The 20,235-nt window shown below is 45.1% G+C and overlaps 1 protein-coding gene across 24 annotated transcripts in view; it reads right to left on the reverse strand.

Moving 5' to 3' along the window:
• SVIL (supervillin) overlaps window positions 1–20,235 on the reverse strand; it is a 223,898-nt gene that overhangs the window by 13,986 nt on the left and 189,677 nt on the right. For all 24 annotated transcript variants that reach the window (XM_070501109.1, XM_070501110.1, XM_070501106.1 and 21 more), the window contains 11 exons: window positions 18,200–18,289; window positions 18,025–18,111; window positions 16,530–16,707; window positions 14,277–14,449; window positions 12,340–12,495; window positions 10,973–11,109; window positions 10,232–10,379; window positions 9,963–10,108; window positions 8,581–8,756; window positions 5,364–5,508; window positions 4,722–4,998 (listed from right to left, as the gene is read on the reverse strand). In XM_070501109.1, coding sequence (XP_070357210.1) covers window positions 4,722–4,998; window positions 5,364–5,508; window positions 8,581–8,756; window positions 9,963–10,108; window positions 10,232–10,379; window positions 10,973–11,109; window positions 12,340–12,495; window positions 14,277–14,449; window positions 16,530–16,707; window positions 18,025–18,111; window positions 18,200–18,289 — 1,713 coding nt within the window. The remainder of the gene's footprint in view (window positions 1–4,721; window positions 4,999–5,363; window positions 5,509–8,580; window positions 8,757–9,962; window positions 10,109–10,231; window positions 10,380–10,972; window positions 11,110–12,339; window positions 12,496–14,276; window positions 14,450–16,529; window positions 16,708–18,024; window positions 18,112–18,199; window positions 18,290–20,235) is intronic.

A 20,235-nucleotide genomic window follows, 5' to 3' on the forward strand; every position in this document is an offset into this window, starting at 1 on the left:
GTAGCCAGGATTAAATGCCGATTATCCTTATTGTCCGGCACCTCACAGGCATTCGATAAACATTAGCGGCACACAGAACATGGGTCTCACTGAAGAGCAGTCACAGAACGTCAACTGGTCGAGTGGGTCTTTTCAGACAGTATTTCACATCAAAATCGCTTCCTTTAGGAATGTATGTCACTCCAGACTCTTCTCATCCACTCGTTCAACAAATATTTATTGAGCACCTCCAGTGGCCAGGGATTCTTGGGGATGTGGGACGACACTGATGAGCAAGACGGACAACTTCCCTGCTTTCATTCTAATAAACAAATACAGTCACGCGCCACATAATGTTTCACTCAACGATGGACCGCGTATATGACAGTGGTTCCGTAAGATTAGTCCCACACAGTCTAGGTGTGTAGTAGGCTGCACCGTCTAAGTTTGTGTCAGTCACTCTGTGATGTTCACACAATGACCAGATCACCTAAGGACGCATTTCTCAGAACGTATCTCCATCGTTAAGTGATGGATGACTGTAGATGAGCAAGATACTTTCAGATAGCGATAAATGCTTCAAGAAAGACGGGGGAGTGGGGAGGGCAGATGCGACGTGCGGCAGGATGAGTGTTCATGGGATTGCCTGTTGAGGGAAGGCCTTTCTGCAGAGGTGGGTGAGCAGAGACCTGAATGACCTGGAGACAGTGCCCTCTAGCTGAGTGAGGGTCAGGAGACCAAGCTATTGATTCAAATGCCCGGTGGTCCCAGTAAGAGGTGGTCAACAATGGGTGGATGTAGGTGGCTGTGACACCCATGCACCCTAAAAATCAGGGAGAATAAATGGATTTTCTGGTTCTATATTACCTCAGTTTTTCTCAGCTCCAATCCCATTTACCAAATCACAGTTGTTTTGAGGTTTGAAGGTAAGAAGAAAGTTCATTTATTTTAACTTCTTAAGAGGTCAGGGGCCCTATTTATGTGACTTTTTTGGCCCTTTAGCAAAGTACTCTATGACAGTTTTCATAAATGATTATAATAATCCTTAAAATATTTTGACTAAGCAAAGCCTTCAGTGCCATCTACTGTGGACCTGAACTGGTCAAGTTTGTGTATTTTTAAGTAGGTAAAGTGAAACAGGAACCATCAATGAATAGACTGAAAATATCCACAATTAATTTGGAAGCCACTCAATTGAAATTCCTGCTAATTTAGATAAGAACAAAGTTTGCCTTTGATGAGCAACCCCATTCTTCAAAGTAGTGAAAATTAGTCATGTCAACTTGATTACTGGGAAAAGACATGCTTAAAATACATCAGAGCAGTTGATACATATCTTGGGATTTGTTAGCACTTAAATAAACTGTAAATACATATTCACACTTAAATAACCAATGGTTACCTCCTAACATTCCATAATGGACTTGAGTGTATATATCTAAAATAGGATTGTATTTCTTTAAAAATATTTCACAAAACAGACTTTTCAAGTGATTTTCCTTGCCATTTTCTTCAACATATGCAAATTTAATCCTATGTATACCTTAATTTTAATTATTTATTTTAATTTCAGCAAAGTACAGATTAAACCTTTACTACTAAGAACTTCCGGATGTAACCTTTATAGCCTTGGTCTAATTTAAAGCGTTGATGCATCATGAAATCAAAATCCTTTCCAGAGTAAGACTGTTACCAGTAGTGTGTTTAGGAGTAACAGAAGCCCGAGGCTGAGGAACTGCTCGTGGGCAAGTGGTCTTACAGCAGAACCCCTTTACTGAGCACCTACCATGGGAAGTCCACCTGTGGCATGCTCCGAGCCACCTGACCCAGCGTCACTGGGTACCTAGAGCAGCTTGCTTCCTGACCCTGCAGGGGCATGAGCCACGCCCTGCAGCACCTGAGGTGGTCACTAGGGTAGGAGCCCACCGAGGCCCCTAGTCTCCCTTCGCTGGAGCCCCTAGTCCACTTCCTGAGGAGCTAGCTTCTCCGCACCTGTGCAGGCTGGCCAGCATCCACCAAGAGCACCGCTGTACTGTCTCTGCAGCTGCTGACTTCTGTGGACCCTGTCCCAGAAGAGCGGCCCGGGCTGCGAGTTCAGGCCGTTTTCAGGGAATGAGTGATGAGGAGCCGGGCCAGCAGTCCCCGAGGGGCCGGTGCTTCCACGATGACCATGCAGCAATCACAAAAGCCACCAGTTTGGTTATGCTTTCCTGTGCCCAGAGGGACAGCCTGGACTCTGAACGCTCCCTGCTCTAACACAAGCCTCCTCAGCTGGGCCTCCTCAAAGTGTGAACTTTGCTCATGAAGATGCTGCTGGAGCTGGCTGTGAGATTGTGCTTACTGAGAAGGAATTCAGAAAGTATTTGCCTAGGTCAAATAATTATTTCTTAGGGACCTCCAAGTAAATAGTCTATGAAGGCCTCAAATCTTAGATTTACTTTTTAAATGTATTCATTTTTTTTTTTTAAGGAAGATTAGACCTGAGCTAACTGCTGCCAATCCTCCTCTTTCTGCTGAGGAAAACTGGCCCTGAGTTAACATCTGTGCCCATCTTCCTCCACTTTATATGTGGGATGCCTGCCACAGCATGGCGTGCCAAGCGGTGCCATGTCCACACCTGGGATCCGAACTGGTGAACCCCAGGCCGCTGAAGCGGAACATGCGCATTTAACTGCTGCGCCACCGGGCCAGCTCCTAAATGAATTTATTTTAATATTGTTTTATTCATTTGCTCACTGCCTATTACTTCCTTTTTATAACCAATAGCTAAGGTAAGGAAATGATGAAATTTCAAACTGTAGCGTCCCTGTCCTATTTTCTAACATGTGCAGCTCCCTTTCTGTATTTTAAGAATGGGAACTATGTATGCCTTCAAAGCTTGCTCCTTCAAGTTCCCACAACTCCAAAGGTGAATAGATTTTTTTCCCTGCACTAAATTCCCTTTTATGGTCTTTACTGCCAACTGGCAACACAGATGATTATTTCAGCTTCCAGACTCTGTGTCAGATCAAGGAGCTTAGACCTACAATAGTGCCTCTTTGGGTAGATCCACTTTATTTCATCTTCAAGTTAAATACAGTAATTATGCTGCTGCTGCCGAGAATGTCAGGGACGATTATTTCCTGTGCTACCACGTGAACACGAGCCAGGCACGGTGCTAACATCACACACACCGGCTCACAGATTATACCATTCTGTGAGCTGGGTATTATAATCTCTATCATCCAGGTGAGAAAACAGCCTCAGACAGGTAAGGAACGTTACCCAACTTGCCTCACCGGCATGTAGGGCCAGAGAGAAGATTCAGGGCAGGCTGTACGGCTCCTGGGCCTGTGGCCTTTCCTCCAGGGGACGTGGCCTCCTTAGGAAGGGAAAGGGGCTTTTAAGTGTCCAGCTCTGCTCTCTCCTAGCTGTGTGACTCAGGCGGGTTACTTAATCTTGGTGTTCTGTTTCTTGTCTGAGAAATGAGGATAATGATGGAACATATCCCATGGGGCCTCTGCGAGGCACCAACTAGGGCAGGCGACCGAGCCCCCAGCATGTGCCCTGGGGGCCGGGGGCCTCTAGGCCTGCAGCCTGGCTCCAGGCACAGTGCAGCCCTGCGCAGCCCTCCTGCCCTGCCCAGCAATGCGCGTCCACTGGCAGCCCAGGTCTCCGGTTGCTGGGCTCTTCCCACCGAGGGCAGATCCAGCCTCAGAGAATAGAGCGCTCCACCTTCAGCTCGAAGTAGCCCCTCTCCTGGAAGTGCCCTACTGTCATTTACGCCGTACGCTTCCTGAAGGCAGGGTCCGAAATACTTCCTCGGTCCCTAAAAAACGTGTCTTATGCGCAGGGTAGGTGCTCAGTAAACGTGGTCTGTTGATTAATAGACTTATTTTGGATAAATCAGGAAAGAAATGAAATGGTTCCAAGTCTGTAGGTGTTTGATCAGCAAACTTGGGGCAGCCACGCCTGGATGGCCAGGGGCTGTGAAGAGGTGAATAAACTGTCTTGGGAGTTGAATGTGAAAATCACAGAGTTGTGACATAAACAGCTTCTTCTCCGGGCAGGGATGCGGACTCTGTGGAGAACTGGGGTAACAACGACTTCCTGGTGAGGAAAAGGGCTTCTCTCTCCAGGGCTCCCTCACCCTCCTCCCTCACTGCCTCTGGTGCAAAGCACGCAGTTGAGGGTTTTGCTATAAAGGGTATTTCACTGACAGAAACCATGAGGAGCTGTGACTGTGGATTTACTCTACCAGATCCACAAAGCACTGTTAGTGCTCTCAGCCACAGAGCAAATAGCGTCGTTCGTTTCTCATAAATCTTGTGTGCGTGTGTTTTCCACGCCATTTGGTTTCCGTTCTGCATCATCCAGAGATGCTTTACTTAGTGACTTTAATTGAAGCAGCACACGGCCACATGGTAAATATCATTTGGAGGCAAATCATCTCTTTCCTAGAAAGCCTCTGGGGACAGGGCAGCGGAGGGAGTGAGGGCAGCAGAGAAGCCTGTACATGCAAGATTCATTTCTATGAGGAAGCGTCACAGACGTTAGCAATGCCAGGTTGCTAGGAATTCGTCTCTAAGGTTTATTAAGTGGTTCTCAAAGTGAATGGCTAGATTGGCGCACTGCACCCATGCAGCTGAGGGGCAGACGCATGCGCACAGGGCACCCTGCTCTAGCCGCACAGTGACTGATGCTCAGCCGCAGAGCTGGGGCCGAGCCTGTCTCAGTTCGAAGAAAAGGCAATGCTCACTCACCTGCGGTGCTCACCATGTACTTCCACTTGACCACATAGGCATCCCCCTCATGGAACTGCCCGATGCTCTGCTTGGGGAGCCTGCTATAGTCGAACTCGAGGATATGCCAGACGTCCACAGAGACACTGGCAATCTCAAACTGCCTCCTGTCGTCGCCTTCCACCAGGCCGTAGCCACGGCCGACATTCACCCCGTCCAGCACGGTGCCGGCTGTCGTCTGGGGCACGGGCACCATCCGAGTCACGTCGTACGGCTTGACGTCCACCCTAGGATCTTCCTGCAAGAGGAACGTAAAAATGTTTTTCACTTGCCTCTTTGTCTGCCGCCGTTTCTCGTCACACTCAACGCCGTTTCACTGTTAAGAAGACAGCGTGAAAGCGCAGCTTCCACACTCTGTCTCAGAGTGTCTAACTGCATTTGGGGAAAGATTCGGGAGGCCTGAACACCATCCCACAATAGTGGACGGGATGTGCAAAAACCTGGAGGCACACACAGGGCCATCTTCCCCTCCTGGAGGTAGAATATGCCTGGAAACCGGTTTGCTGTTCTACTGGTAAACCCGGGGAAGGCTTTTACTTCAAGGCCGCTTTTGTTGGGACCCAAACCAAGCCCTGAGGTCTGAGGCGTGATAACCTGGAGTACCTTCTGCTGGGCGAGCTCGCCGGCCTGCTTCTCATTAGGTCTCTTCAATTCGGTCCAATCGAGAAATTTCTCTTTGAACAAAATCGTCTCATTGTGTTCTGTGAGTCTCCCAAATATTGCCCAATCAGGACGCCCCTGTCCTTTTCTGCAGGGGGTGAGGGGCGTAGATGGGAAAAGAAGCAAGATTAAGCCATGCTAAAACAAAGGGAAAGAATCCAAAACAAACATGTGGCTATTGAAAACAACTCGGAATACATAAGTGGAATCTAGAAGGAATAATTTATCTTCACTTATTGTACCAAATAAGTGACATTTTATTATTTTAGCACAAAGCCTTGCAAGGCTTTGTGTCCACAGAATTGATATGCCTGAAGGCAATGTGAACCAGCACTGCACTTTTCTTGCCTTCTAGCAAATTCTTGTATTTGGGATCCCTGGGGGCAGTGCACTAGGCTGCAGCTCAGCAGGAGCCATGTGCATGCCTTCCTTGCCTACTACATGCTGCCCAGGCACCTGCAGGAGCTCACCAAGTTCCCATCAAGTTAACGAGAAGAGGGGAGGAAGATGGAGCTCACTCTGAATTCTCTATATTTTAAGTCATGTTACAATGAAGCTCTCCAGTATCCACGAACAGGGAGGGTTCTCCTGTTACTAAAATGAACCTACTTTCATATATCATGGAGTGAATTTTTACAAGTTTATTTCTAGGCCGCTGGACAGGACGGCAGGCAGGGACAGCACGATGACCCAGAAAGAGAAGAGCACAGCCCCGCCTGGAGGTCCGCAACTGTCTCAGGATCTCAGAACTGGAAACTGTGCTTGGAACACAGATAAGTGAGAAGTAGGTGGGGCTGAGAAAACATGCTGTCGAGGGTCCAGCCCTGAGGATTACGTGCAGGTGTTTCTCATCCTTCCAAATCAACCTCTGGCTGTGAGTTAGGACAGGGATGCACAGATCCCATCAGCCCGACAAGCAGGGCTTGTTTGGCCTTGCTGTGACTCCTGCTTCATCACCCCCTGGTTGGTCAAGACCACACTTCCCAACATCACGGCTAAGGCACATCAGAGATGCTGCCTGTTTCAAAGGAGCCTGAAAGGATACAGCACAGGATACAAATACTTCCACCTCTACTCTCATGGGACTTCAGGAACAAACTATCAGCAACTATGGAGAATTCAGGATGATCTTGAAAGGCTGAGGTCTTTATCAGAAAATACCTGAATGACTGTCTTTTACACAAATTCTCTGCAGACTTGCTAAGAGGCCTACAGAGAGAGCACCTGGTCTCAGCTTTAGGAATGTCTCCTTTACGCTGTGAAGCTGAGCGAGCAGAGGGCAGCAGGTTGCAGCGCAAGGGCATGAAACTGGGAGCAGGAGCCAGCACGCTTCTCCCTCCTCACTGACTTCCGTGTCTGAACTCGGCCAAGTCACGACACTCAGCGGTGTCAGCCTCCTCACCTCTTAAGATGGCTGGGTGCTTAATCTTGACTGCCCTTTAAAATACCTAGGGAGCTTTCAGGACACATGGATACATGAGCCCCACGCCATACAAATTGAAAACACATCTTTGGGGCTGGGCTTGGCACACGTGTTTTAGTTTTTAAAGCTCCTCAGGTGATTCTGATCTGGGAGATGTTGATTGAAAACCAGTGGGTTAGGTGCTTACCCACTTTCAGATCCGTGATTATGTCACTACTAAATACATTGTCCATTGTGTAGATTTTATGCTTCAACGTTTTTTCTTTTACTATACCAAGTAAAATATTCTTTTTAGTCTTGGCTTCCCTCCTTACAACACTAGTTGTTACAGCACTAATTTTATGTTAAATGTGCATTTGTTTAAAAAGGATTTGGGACCCAGCCCTGATGCCCTAGTGGTTAAACTTCAGCATCCTCTGCTTCGGTGGCCTGGGTTTGATTCCCGGGCACGGAACCACACCACTCGTCTGTCAGTTGCCATGCTGTGGCAGTGGCTCACATAGAGGAACTAGAAGGACTTACAACTAGAATATACAACTATGTACTGGGGCTTTGGGGAGGAAAAAAAGAGGAAGATTACCAACAGATGTTAGTTCAGGGTGAATCTTTCCCAGCAAAAAAAAAAAAAAAAAAAAGAGGGTTTGAAAACTTTTCACCTACATTGATATAACTTTTAATTGTTTATACAATGAGAATTAACAAAATTGATAATTCAATTTTAAAACAGGAAACTAAGTAGGAAAGTTAAAATCTGTATACATGTTCAATGGAAAACATTTAAATGCACTTGCATGACACGCAATAGGCTATGCTATTTGGTGGCACATTGATTCCTAATGTATTACAGGGCACACATAATTTAAAAGCACTTCTTTTCTTTTCTGGTAGTCGAAAAAACAAGATCCTTTGCATGTTAGAATTCTTTTTCTCATGATCATATTTCTTTTTTGTAAGATTTTTTTTCCCTTTTTCTCCCCAAAGCACCCCTGGTACATAGTTGTATATTTTAGTTGTGGGTCCTTCTAGTTGTGGCATGTGGGATGCCGCCCCAGCATGGCTTGACAGGCGGTGCCATGTCCATGCCCAGGATCTGAACTGGCGAAACCCTGGGCTGTCAAAGTGGAGTGTGCAAACTTAACCACTCAGCCACGGGGCTGGCCCCATGATCATATTTCTCAAAGTTTGTGCATATTTTGCTGGTTTGCCAAAATTACTTTTAAAAGTCCAATACAGTTAGGAAATACTAAAATTACAATCATTATTTCAATACCATATCCTCCCTCCCTCTCCCCCCAGAAAAGGCATAAACAGCATCTACTGCCAAATAAATGGTAAATCCTGGAATCCACAGACTGCTGGGAAGGTGTGAAATTGGAAGGAAATGGGTAGCTTTTGCACCTTCAGACCACTGGCTGAATTCCAGACCCTGGGAAGCTATTCAGATCAGCATGTAGTTTGTTTAAACAATTGCTATTCATCTGCCACAAAAGCACCTGGGAAGCTGCAGGTGGGAACAATTTATTCACTTTAAGAAATGAAATGTAACACAAACGTCTTCCAGAAGACTATGACATCCATATTTCGGTATTGAGTAAAGGCTAAAGAAACATTCCTTTTGTGAATATTCATGGTGCTGCATGCAATCACTTATGAAAACGAAAACCTATGGAGAGTGATACATGACTGTGGTAAGAAGCTGCCTGCTCCACAACGCCCATCAACGGGCCACAGGAGTACCTGGGAATAAGAGGGTTGCATTCTCCAGGATCCAGTGGGTTGATGTCACAATTCTCATAGTCAAAGGTTCCATTCCATAAGTGCTTTGCCAGCTGAAATGCTATTTTCCGTTGTGCCAACGTGACTTCTTTTCCATGCCACACGTACACTTCACTCCCAAAATCAAACACAAGTACCTGGAAAATGGCGCAGAAGAATTGGTTAATTTCAAGGACATGCTCCAGTTGAACCAGGGTCTCCACTGACAGTGAGTCAAACAGGTGATAATACAAATCCTAATGGAGCAGTCAGACTAGACACAAAAGGGTCACAGCATCAGACCGGCTGGCAGTGCCAAGCCAGCTTCTGCCCCTTGGGCGTGACTTCCATCTTGCTGTCCTAAACACCCAAGTTAATAACATTCCCTCCTCTGAACTGTCAAATCGCCTAAAATCCCTGATTCGTAACAGTGATTTAAGTACGTCTTTCTATCTTCCTTTCTTCTTTCCTCTCTCCCTCCTTTGTTCCTTCAGTCACGTAGCACATATAGGCCACTTCATACATGCCAGGCACTGGGGACCCTGTGATGTCATCTCTCCTTCTACAATTCCAAGATCCTCAAGGACAGAGGCCATACCATACTTACATTGACAGTTGGGTTAACTAAGTGTTTGCTGAATGAATACATGACTGTAATGCTATTTCCTATTTCCATGCCTGTGGATGGTCTCCTCTTTCTTCCTAGAATAATTTCTTCCTTCATTTCCAGCAATCCAAATTCTACTTAATTCCAAACTTGACTCAATTTCACCTTCTCTTTAAAATCATTCCTCATTATTTCCTTTTCTGTGACATTTTCCCCCATTTAAATACCATACAGATCACACAATTAATCTAGCTTTGGATTACATTTTTCTAATATTCTTCTACCCAATGGACTTTAAGGTTCTTTTGTGTCTTCCAATTTTTTCTCCACCCTTAGAATACTTCATGGTACTGGAAATATATATTTTAACAAATATTTACTGGTGTGAGAGAAAAAATGCAGTGCATTACTTGGCAAACCCATTCATTATATATACAGGCACCTATTATTCCTGAAACTTATGCACTGAAAAAATTTACTGTCTATACAAAAATCAAGAGATAGGGCTAAGTAATATTTACATTTTGCCTAAAACAGAAAAGCCTTTAGAAACAGAAACGCCTCCTCTGAACAATATTCTGAATTCTATATTAGTGTTTAAGATGGCCATAATGGTTTGGAATCACAAATAAATATCCTTTAAAAAGATGTCAGTGTTCTACAGTGGGTACGAATACTGGCTCATGTGGACTGGGCACTCGCTACCTATTTCATTGGGCAGCTCTGTGCAAAGCGCTTTCTTGTTGAAGTCACTGACCTCTTTTGATCGCAGAAGGGAGCATCTGGGAATCTTCCCCCAGTAGTCATCATCAGGCACAAGTTTGTCCTCCATCAGACGGTAAATACAGTTGGTTTCTATGATGGCTGTCTCATATAGTTCATCTTCTTTTGGGTCTCCAGCAGCTTTCGGATGAGAAGAACAAGAGGGTATTACATTTGCACTGAAAAGTGGCTGGTCTAGAAGAATGAAATAGGAGAGAAGGATATTCAAGTCTTGTCATTCCCTGAAATACAGTAAACTCTTACATTGGTAACTGGTTTGGCCACCCAGAAGCTTCCAGAAGTCTTTGGCTGCATGTGTGTGTGTATTAATGCCTTCTTCGATAGTCTGGATGTAAGTAGCTCTGCAACCAAGTTCCCTCTTCGTCTGAATTAAGGTCGCAAGTTCGGAGGCCTGCAAAAAGGGAGGCACAGTTACCCGGGCAGAGGAGCCCAGGGCGAGGTGGGGGGGCCCATGCTGGCATCGAGAAGAGAAATGGTGTGTGTACAGGAAAACCTGGTGACCCCAGGGCCAGAGGCACTGGTTGTTGGGTATTTTCAACAAAATCAAAAAAATGTAACTAAAAGACCAGGGCTATCAGTTCTTCAGAGTGATAGTTCTCAATCTTCAAATTCAACAGCTCACTCGTGAAGCTTTTAAAAAATACCCATTCTCTGGGCTTTTCTCCATGAGCGTCTCATTCAGTAGGTGTGTAGCAGAATTTCATAGGTAACTGGACACACAGCTGTGGAGGGACATGTCAAGAGTAAGAATAAACCTAGAACTGAAGAACTCCAGGTGTAGGTTACAATCCTTCTAAAACATCCCACTTAAGCATTGAATGGAAGTCTGAGAGACATTCAAGATAACAAATACTGCCGATTCCCTCTTGCTTGAATGAAACATTGGGTGTTTGAGCTTTCTCATGATCTGGAAACTGGTAGAACATTCTATCGGTGTATAAAGGAAACGCTTAACTGAACTACTTTTATTTTTCAGATACCAACCTTCGCCTTTTCTATGACGTTGGCAAACTCTCCCACCCACAGGAAGCAGTAGTGGGGAGAGACCAGGAGGAAGCAGTCCCCGCTGGTGAGTGACGAGGCTCGAGGTTCCACCAGCCTCGTCTGCACGTGTCTTCTTCCTGAACACGAGGCCAAGAGTCACCATCTTCCCGGAAAGGAGGACTCTCCTAGTCACCGAAGGACCAGGAAGCACCCCCATCTGAAAGCATCCCCGCTACAGACTCTTCCAGTTTTAGTGAGTCTCATCTACTCATACTAGTGCCCATGACCCGGAGTGGCGGAGGGGGATGGATAATGACAGCATTAGAGATTCTTTTCCCTTGTTAGTGCTTTCCCAAATGTCGCCATGTTTCTCGGGACAACTATCAGCATCCTTTTACAGCATGTGTATGGATTAATTAAGGTGCCCACCTCCTACATTTAAAAACCTCTGCCGGCCAGGCCACAGGGGAGGGCGTGCTTTCAGACAGCATCTGCTTCCTCGGGAGTTTTCACTCTGAACCCTAGGGGAGTCTGGAGGGGAATCAGCTTCGAAGGAAGCAGTGGCTTGTGCTGCTTGCAACACCTTCTCCTAAACGATTGTTGGTTTAGATCTTCCCACGATCACACTGACAGTGTCGTCTCTGGGTTAGAACATGGCACTAGAGCTTGGTTATTTGCACCCATCACAGTCATTTAAATGCACTAAAAAGGACAGTGGTTATGCTGAAACACACTGGAAACCCCTGAGACGCGGAGCGCGTTTCGTCGTCCGTCTCCTCATGATTAACCTATGGCAGCTGCCATTGGGTGGCAGCAAAGTCACCGTCCTCCAGCTCTGGTGGTTGGCTAAGTCTCCCTTGCTGTTGACAGGAAGGGTGTTGGAATGGACTCAGGTCCCCTTCATTTGCCTCTGCTGTCCCTGGATTCCTTCTCTAAGAACGTGCACCTCTCACTCTGGCCTGCACTGACGCTTGCTCACCTCTGTGAGTAGGACCGAACGGCGAGAACCACCATGACGACTTAGGGGGCGTCTGGTAACTGCATGGCAGCGTTGTGGCGGGGTCACAGGGCAAGAAGCTGAGCTTCTGGAATGGGAGACGTGGGTTCAAATGCAGCTCTGCCACTCAAGAGCTGCTGTGACCTCAGGCACACCACTAACCTCTCTGTGCCTCGGGGGCATCATATTTCCTGTCTTAGGCGATTCTGTGAAGCTTCTGTGAGAGGAGGTAACACCACTCCTGACACACAGAAGGTTCTCTTAAAGCAAGCGTTCTCGTTCCTTGATAGGCAAGTAAGGGGCGGTCAGGCCTCCTGATGTTACCAACCCTCTGGTCACCGTGTAAGTCCTGCCTGCTGCTCTCAAATACCTTTAACCTGGAGCAACATGAGCTTCTTGTAGGGCACCGCGCTGTTGTTGGAATTCTGTTCCGTCAGGTTGACGCTCCGCAGGCTGACGCTGCTGAAGTTTTCTTTACTGGCTAAACCTGCCAGAGTGACTTCTGAGAAGTTGGAGTTGGAGGACACTGGGCGGGTTGAATAAGGAAATACAATGAGGGGACATAAGATGTTCAAGTGAAATGACAACGTTTACAACCGGAGGTTATTCATAATCGACTCACTGCCTTATTCTAACAAAGTTAATCGCCAGGGGAGGACATGCTCCAGTTTGATTAACTGTTCAGTTCAATGCGTAACCACTGTGTTAGGAAATAACACAGGATTCAAAGTATAAATGGTTTGTTGACACGTACCACACCTCATCATGCACAGAGACAAGAGCTGAGTGACAACGCGGACCAGCAACTTTAGTATAAAATCTGGAGCTGGACTTACTTATTGCAGTTCCACCGAAAGGTATTATAATTCCTAACAACGATTAGATGTTGAAAATGCATTCCCAAGGAAGACTGTTAGATATTCCTCAGAGTCTCTATATGTAGAAAGCAGGCACTCTGGAAGGGATGGTGCAGTTCTAAACTTTTTCAAATCCTTTGCTCTCAGACTTAGGATTGTAAGAAGATGCTGGGCTTTCAGTGCGGACCAACAAACGTATATGCATCAGTCATCACAAAGGCATCCCTGAGTCCCTGGACAGTGGAGGAAAAGCTAAAGGACATAAAATTTGTGCCAATAAACCCTTATTTCTCCAACTTATTGTTTAAGAAAATGTAACGCTGGAGAGAAATTCAGAAAATTATTTTGCTGGGATAAGCTTCTAACACTGAAGAAATGTAACACGACTTGACGATGTTATTGACGATGCATACAGCATAGCAATTTTGAAATACACTTTCTTGGTAAACCCGCAGGAAAGAGAAGCTCTCCATGGTAACAGGCACATTCCTTTGTATCCATCAAAAGATACTGGGTTAACCCAGAATCTCCTTCTCCCCAGAAACTCAGCCTGACTTCTGGAATCACAATGTTTAACCCCTACAACATCACTGTGAAATTGACCGATGCCTCAACCTCTTGGCCAGTTATAATGGAAAGACCCAAATACTTCATCTAAATACCATATTTCCAAGAAAAACTTTAGGAAGTAGGTTTATGAATGCTATAGGAAATAAAAATTATAGCAAGAATATCAAAATCACAAGATTATGCATGCCATTATCTCCACCAAGAAAACCACTGTTTCAGAACTATGGAACTCCATATAATTGCACAGATAAAAGCAGAGTGGCTGAGCCTGCAGTAGGACAGAGCGCCTGAGCCTGCAGTAGGACAGAGCGCCTGAGCCTGCCTCTTCTCTTTCCATTTACTGCCTCATCCCAGCTCCCTGCATTCCCCCCACCCACATCCCAACTGCAAGGAAACTGAGGGTCCTGTCAAAAACAATCTGAAAAGCACTGGGTTATGCATTAATTAATAATATAAAAGTCTAGGACCAGGCAAAGCAGTGATTTGAGACATTTTCCCATAAGAGATCAAACGATTTGCTCTTGAATAAGATTTAAGTGGAGAATTACTACGTTTGGGCTCTATCGAGACCAAAATGGATTGAATTACAAAGCCCAGAAACATCCTTTTCCTCCAGCCTCTTGCAAGAAAACTCAGCAAAACAGGATAATTTGAATTAACGAAGTGAACAGATGTTCCAGGCTGTGAGATTTTCTTTGAAAAGCCTTCAAATTCCAGGCAGGTTTTCTGCAGGTGTGCATGTGCAAACTTACTCATTTTTGTCTAATGAGTGTCTTTTGAGCACCATTACTGGCCTTTGCAAGGCAGAAAAAGGAGACGATTAAAATCGCCTGAACACCAGATCCCAGCACAGAAGCAGGTGGGAGTTCCAAACACTCACACTTTTCTACTTTCATCCGCTTCGACTCCATGAAGGCCACGTTCAATCTCTGCTCAGTGTATTCCTGCAGGAGGTCTTCTCTGGCTGCCAGCATTTTCAGGGGGTTTTTGGAAGCCTGAACCCGGCGCTTGGGCCTAACTGCACGCTTGTGCTCGGCCACAGAAGACGTCAGCCTGAGGAGCAAAGCAGAGCTGTGGCCTTGGTCTGCCGTATCAGCCACTCCAGGTTTACTTGTGGGTCTCTGACCTGAAGCAAGGGGCTCCACAATTTTATTTCTTGATTTCATTATAAATCCTTCAACTCCTCCTCCTTCCCCCCACTCCCCTGGCATGGAGTCATAAAATCTTGGAAGGGAAATTCGAGATCCCAGCCAATCCCGGAAACCCCCACTCACACCCCTGTGGTCTCTGCCTGAGCGCTAGTGCCTATCTGTACAGCTCCTTCCACTACCAGGGAGCTCTGACGGGAAGGCAGCGCTCCGCTATCCTCATCACACCCATGCCTGTGTCCTGATTGTCCCTTTGGAGTCCTACACGTGTCTGCTTCTTCTGTCACTGGCAAGCCATTCAAGAATTTACAGCCAGGCCTGAGTCTCAATTAATCGTCCTTCCTCCAGACTAAACTTTCTCTTTACACGACAGTTTTTTGGTTCCCTCACCAATCCCCCCATACCTAGCCTCCTCTCAACCCATTACTGTCCTCTGAAAAATAACCACTATTTTGAAAAGTATATTGCACTAAAATCGGCAAACAAAACCAACTAGGGCCGCCACACACATAACTCTCTGGGGCAGAAGCCTAGACCTGGGAGGTGGGCGGAACCAGGCACACGATTTCCTAACATATTCTCACCGCTGCTCTGAGCCTCCAGCTGCATAGGTCTCCACGCTGTGCCTGGAAGTCTTCTTTATACATAATGTTATCCTGTGTGTGTGTATGTATGTAAACATACATACATAATGTTTATATATAACAATTTAAACAATGACATTTGGGTTTGATTGAGACGTGGTTAAATAACCATGAATGCAAATACCCAAAATATTAAAGGCAAATTGTTCATTTTTTTAAGGTAGCAAATTGAAAAACATTGAACAAATTGAAATATGGAAAAACTGTATCAGGAGTGGCTTAAGAAAAAAGTCTATGATGACTACACACTTTTGGAAGAGAATGTCACTGACAAATTCGTAGGAAATAGATAAATGTGGTTGATAGCTGCGGGTTTGGCCTGCCCCAGCATGCTCTCCCCTGCCTGTGATAAGAGCACCCGACTCTCCTTTGGGGGAACTACCTCACTCCACTCCCCGCCCCCCAGTCTGGCTCTGGAGGGGATCCAGAGACCAGCTGTGGCCAATCAGCATCTTCCATCCCGTTGGCCACAATGACTGTATTAGGGAAAGACTCAGACTCAAGAAAATCAAGCCTGGACGTTCCTCTGGAATTACTGGGAAGAGAAGCTGCCCTGGCGGGTGTGGCTATCTTCCACCACATGGTTACAGCCTGACTGAGGGCGAGCCAGCCCAAAGGAAAACAGCTGAGAGAGACCTCATTCCAATGAGCCTCTGGACCCTGAGTTACACCTGCACTTTTAAATGAGTGACCCTACAGCTACACAGAAATCACCTACACCTTTCTTTTGCTGACGTCAGTTTGACCTGGATTTGTTTCTGGCACTTGAAACTGAAGGAATCCTAACACCATAATCACTTTTCTTTAGTTTAGTTTAGGCATGTTCTTGTGTGAAGAGAGACCCTTGGGCATCACTGAGAAAACCTTCAGAGCTCCTGATTTTCTAAATTATTCTAAGTTAAGTAACATCCTTGATTGACTTTCTAGTTAGTTGTGTTAATTTGAGCCCATGTGACCCAAATATTTTTCAAAGTTATGGCTAAGAATTCAATGTCAAATGAAAGACAGACATAGAAATCTCTGCTAAATGATGTTAATCTAAAAATCTGCAAAACAATATGTGAGTTATGTGAAAAATCCAGCGATATTATTTTTAGGAACAGGGCAAACATCTGGGGCACACGCTGTATATGCAGACTTTCTGCCTGAATGCACATCTGTTCTGGAGTGCTCGCGTTTTGTCTACACATCTGGCCCTAGAGAATAACAATTTGGCTGTAGCGAAGTTCTGTCACATCGGGACTTCACACAGCGAGAGAAGGTCCTCGTGCGAGTACTGTGTGGAGGCCCGTGAAGGAATCCGTTCTCGGGGTATGAAAGATGCAAACTCAAGTAACTCACTTGGGGGCATAAGGATCGAAAATGACATCGAAGTCCTCGTCCAGCTCCACCGGGCTTCTCGGTACGGTATAGTCCACACTGCGGTAAAATTTGGCAAAGGTTTCGTCATCGTCCAGCTTCATCACCTCTTTCACAGACTTGCCAGTGACAGTGAGTACAGTTTCCTGCATCCCACCGACTATCAACAAACAAGCAAATAGACAACATAAGATTTGTGTAAAAATATTACTCCAACTACCCATCAAAATATCTTAAAAATTATTTCTCCTCTAAGTTCCAAGAGTGGAGAAAACATAACGGTGATGTCCAGGGTCCTGTGGCTGCTTCCTGGGCCTCACTTGACCTCAGATGAAAGGACTTCCTGTCCGAACAAGGCTTGTACCCGGAAGTGGTAGGAGGGCCGGAAGCTGGCCTGGCTGCACCCAAGCCCGCTGAGCATTTCTGAACTTGTTCCTTTTGCTACTGGAGGCAGAAGTAGCCCCAGCCTCATTCTAGAGCAGAGGTTGGCAAAACTTTTTCTGCAAAGGGCCACGTAGTAAGTATTTTAGGCCTTGTATGGGAGGCTATATGGCCTGTGTTGCGACTACTCAGGTCTGCTGCTGTAGTGCAGAAGCGACTACTGACAATACGTTAACAAATGCACATGACTGTGTTCCAATAAAACTTTATTTGCAAAAACCAGTGGTGAGCTAGATTCATTTGTTGACTTCTGTGCTAGATTACGATTACATATATGTAATAAACTTTGAATTGTTTAGGCAACATTCCTTGCCTTGCCAGTTTAGTTACTATATTACATTTTTATATTTCTGGTTTAAAGGCATTGTTCGTATTATTTTCAACCAGTTAGGGGTCACTGTCAATAGTGGGGACTCCCAATGCTTAATATTTGATAAGTTTCAAGTGGAATTTTTATTAAGAGATGAGGTTATTTCTACATTTTATTCTTTTATATACTTCATTGACTTTTGTATTGAAGTATTTATTTCCACATTTATTTTCCAGAATTTTCTTTTAGAAATCATTTGTAATTATAAGATATAATATCAGCTGCTACCTTACTGGAAATTGACATACGCAATTGAAAGTTCATCAGGGCCAAGATCATGTTGATTTTGTATAATAATCTGCTTTCAGGGTTAAAAGCAAAATTACCAAGTTCATGATCCTGGGTTTAGATTTGGGAACAAATGTTATTGGGGCTCCCCAATTTAGTACATTACCAAGTGAATAAGAGCTTAGTCATCTAATCAGTCTTGACCAGTAACTTCATTTTTCAAAAAGAGAACAACAAGGATAATGCTTACCGTATGAATCAGTGAAGTCAAATTAAAAGAAGACAAATTAGCTGAGGAGAAAAAGCAATAACGCTCAGGATTTAGAGATTTTGAGAGAGGAGGTTCTTTTTAGGTTTCCTTAGCTACTCAATGAAATACGAATCACAGTGTGCTATAAGCATATCATCCAAAGCTGCCCTCTGGCTTCTGGTCTGTACCTTTGTTATTCAGCCTTCTCAGAAAGGTTTCCAGCCGGTCCAACTTCAGGTCCGACTCCAACTGCATGTCTGGCCTGGCTTCGATATCTAGGCAAGTAGAGACCAGTGAGACAGTGCCACTAAGGACTCTTCTGATCATTAACCAACTGGCATATCGGGTGCCTTGGTGACTTACCTTCCAGGGGTTTGGAAACTGGCGTTGTGCCCCTTGTTTTACTGCAAATAGGGGACGCCACTGGAGTTATAGCAGTGGGGGATGCCAAACCTGCAGAACAAGCAGAGGAGCTATTTAGCATCTTGGGATCATTTCTGGAAATTCCCAAGACCTGATGGATCTCCCTGAGTCCCAAAGCAGATTTTACAACTTACAGAATTTACATACATGCATGCATGTGCACACACACGTGTGCATTTGGCAGCTACCAAGGCCACGTCGGACGACTGCAAATGTAGATAAGATTTTGTTGTTTCTAAGGACTGTAGTAGTGGAGAAGCTGACATTCCAAAACAAATGAGGAAAACATGTCCGTGACATGTGAATGGAATAAGAGAGTACGTAAGCAATCAGAGTACACTTGAACAAACGGAGCGGTGCGTTCTCAAGGCCCTTTGCGGTGGTGGAGGTAGGGAAAGAGAAAGCATATTTGCACCATCTCCCACAGAGGAAGTGGAGAATGGGCTGCGTCACAGTTGCTGCCAAGTGGCCCCCAGCACTGGAGTTTTCCTTCATGCTGAGGTGAGCAGGGACAGTATGGCCTCTGGGGGCAGCACTCAGATTGTGGTTCTCTTGGGCAATAACCCAAGGAAGTGCTAACCTTTTAGAAGAAAGACCCAGAAGAGTATACATTTAAATTGAATTGCGATCGTTGGAGGGTCCTATGCATCTTGGGTGTGGCTGGCACTGGTGTTATGCTTTCACATATATTTATCAAGAAGCAGGTGGGAATCTTTCAAAGGGCAAGTTGTAAGGAACATATGAGAGGGAAAGAAAGGAATTCCAGCACAGATTGAAGGTATCTGATTGGAACAAGAAACCTTAATAGAGACAAAGAGGAGTATGTTTTTCTAACCTAGGTAGAAGGGATTGGAAAGGGAAATAATTAGTACATTTACAAAGAACAAAATGAGATGTTAATGTTCTTCCTATTCATTTGTAATAAAAGTGAAATTGTCAGAGGGCATTGAGGCTTTAAGCAACCCTCAAGAACAACATCCAGAGACTATGTAAGTCACTATTGCTAACAAAGAAAAGTCAATAAATGAATTGCTCTGCTCCTTCCTCCCGTGAGCTGGAGGGGGATGTATCATGGCATAAAAATTTTAAGGAAAAATACTGAAATGTAGTTGAAAACTTAAGTTTTAGGTGATATTCTACATAGGTACATATGTATTCTCGAAAGGTACATATGTTTGCTTGATGATGTCAATAAATTTTAAAAAATTTATTTCGATTACCAGACCTGTAAAGGGTTTATGTCAGTGAGAAAGTAAACTTTCTTGAAAGATAATAAAGATAAGTAAAATCTGGTATCACAGGCTGGGACATCACTACCTACTAAATTGCTACCTACTAAAAGGTTGCCTAAGAGACATTGGAATCTGAGCTCATCAGCACAGAGGTCGTTAACTCTGAAGCTAAGGAGGCCTGACGGAAGGAACAAGGAAACCTGCCCCTCCGTGCTCTCAGGGCGCCCCCTAGGGCCGGCTCAGGCAGCAGCACGTACGAGAGCTCCCGGAGGTGGGACATCTTTCCCAGCTAGAGATGAGGATTTTCCCGTACTGGGGAAGGACATACAGATTTAAATTACACAACGTTAAAACAAACCAAAGCACTCCCCATCCCTCTTTTCAATGAATTCTACATGCAATAACCAGTCACCTGCTCTCTTTGGGAACATTTTTACATCCCTCTTACTCAAAGGCATACTTTGCATATTTTTCTTCGGGGAGAATCCCAGAATAACCACAGAAACCTTGTGGAGTACTAACTGTGACACAGAATCCAGGAATATCAAAAAGGGAGAAAGTCCTGACGAGGCTATTAGGGTGAGAGGATGAAAACCAGGTACCCACGTCTCAGCCACTTGCTGATACGCGGGAACTCGTGGCCATGATAAACTGAGGAGACGGGAATCTCTGTGCCTGTAGTAGACAGAGCTATTCCATTCTGCAGCGAGTGTAAACTGGATGCCATATTACTGCAAATCAAAA

The sequence above is a fragment of the Equus asinus genome, chromosome 29 (assembly GCF_041296235.1).
Source record: "Equus asinus isolate D_3611 breed Donkey chromosome 29, EquAss-T2T_v2, whole genome shotgun sequence".
NCBI classification, from domain to species: domain Eukaryota; kingdom Metazoa; phylum Chordata; class Mammalia; order Perissodactyla; family Equidae; genus Equus; species Equus asinus.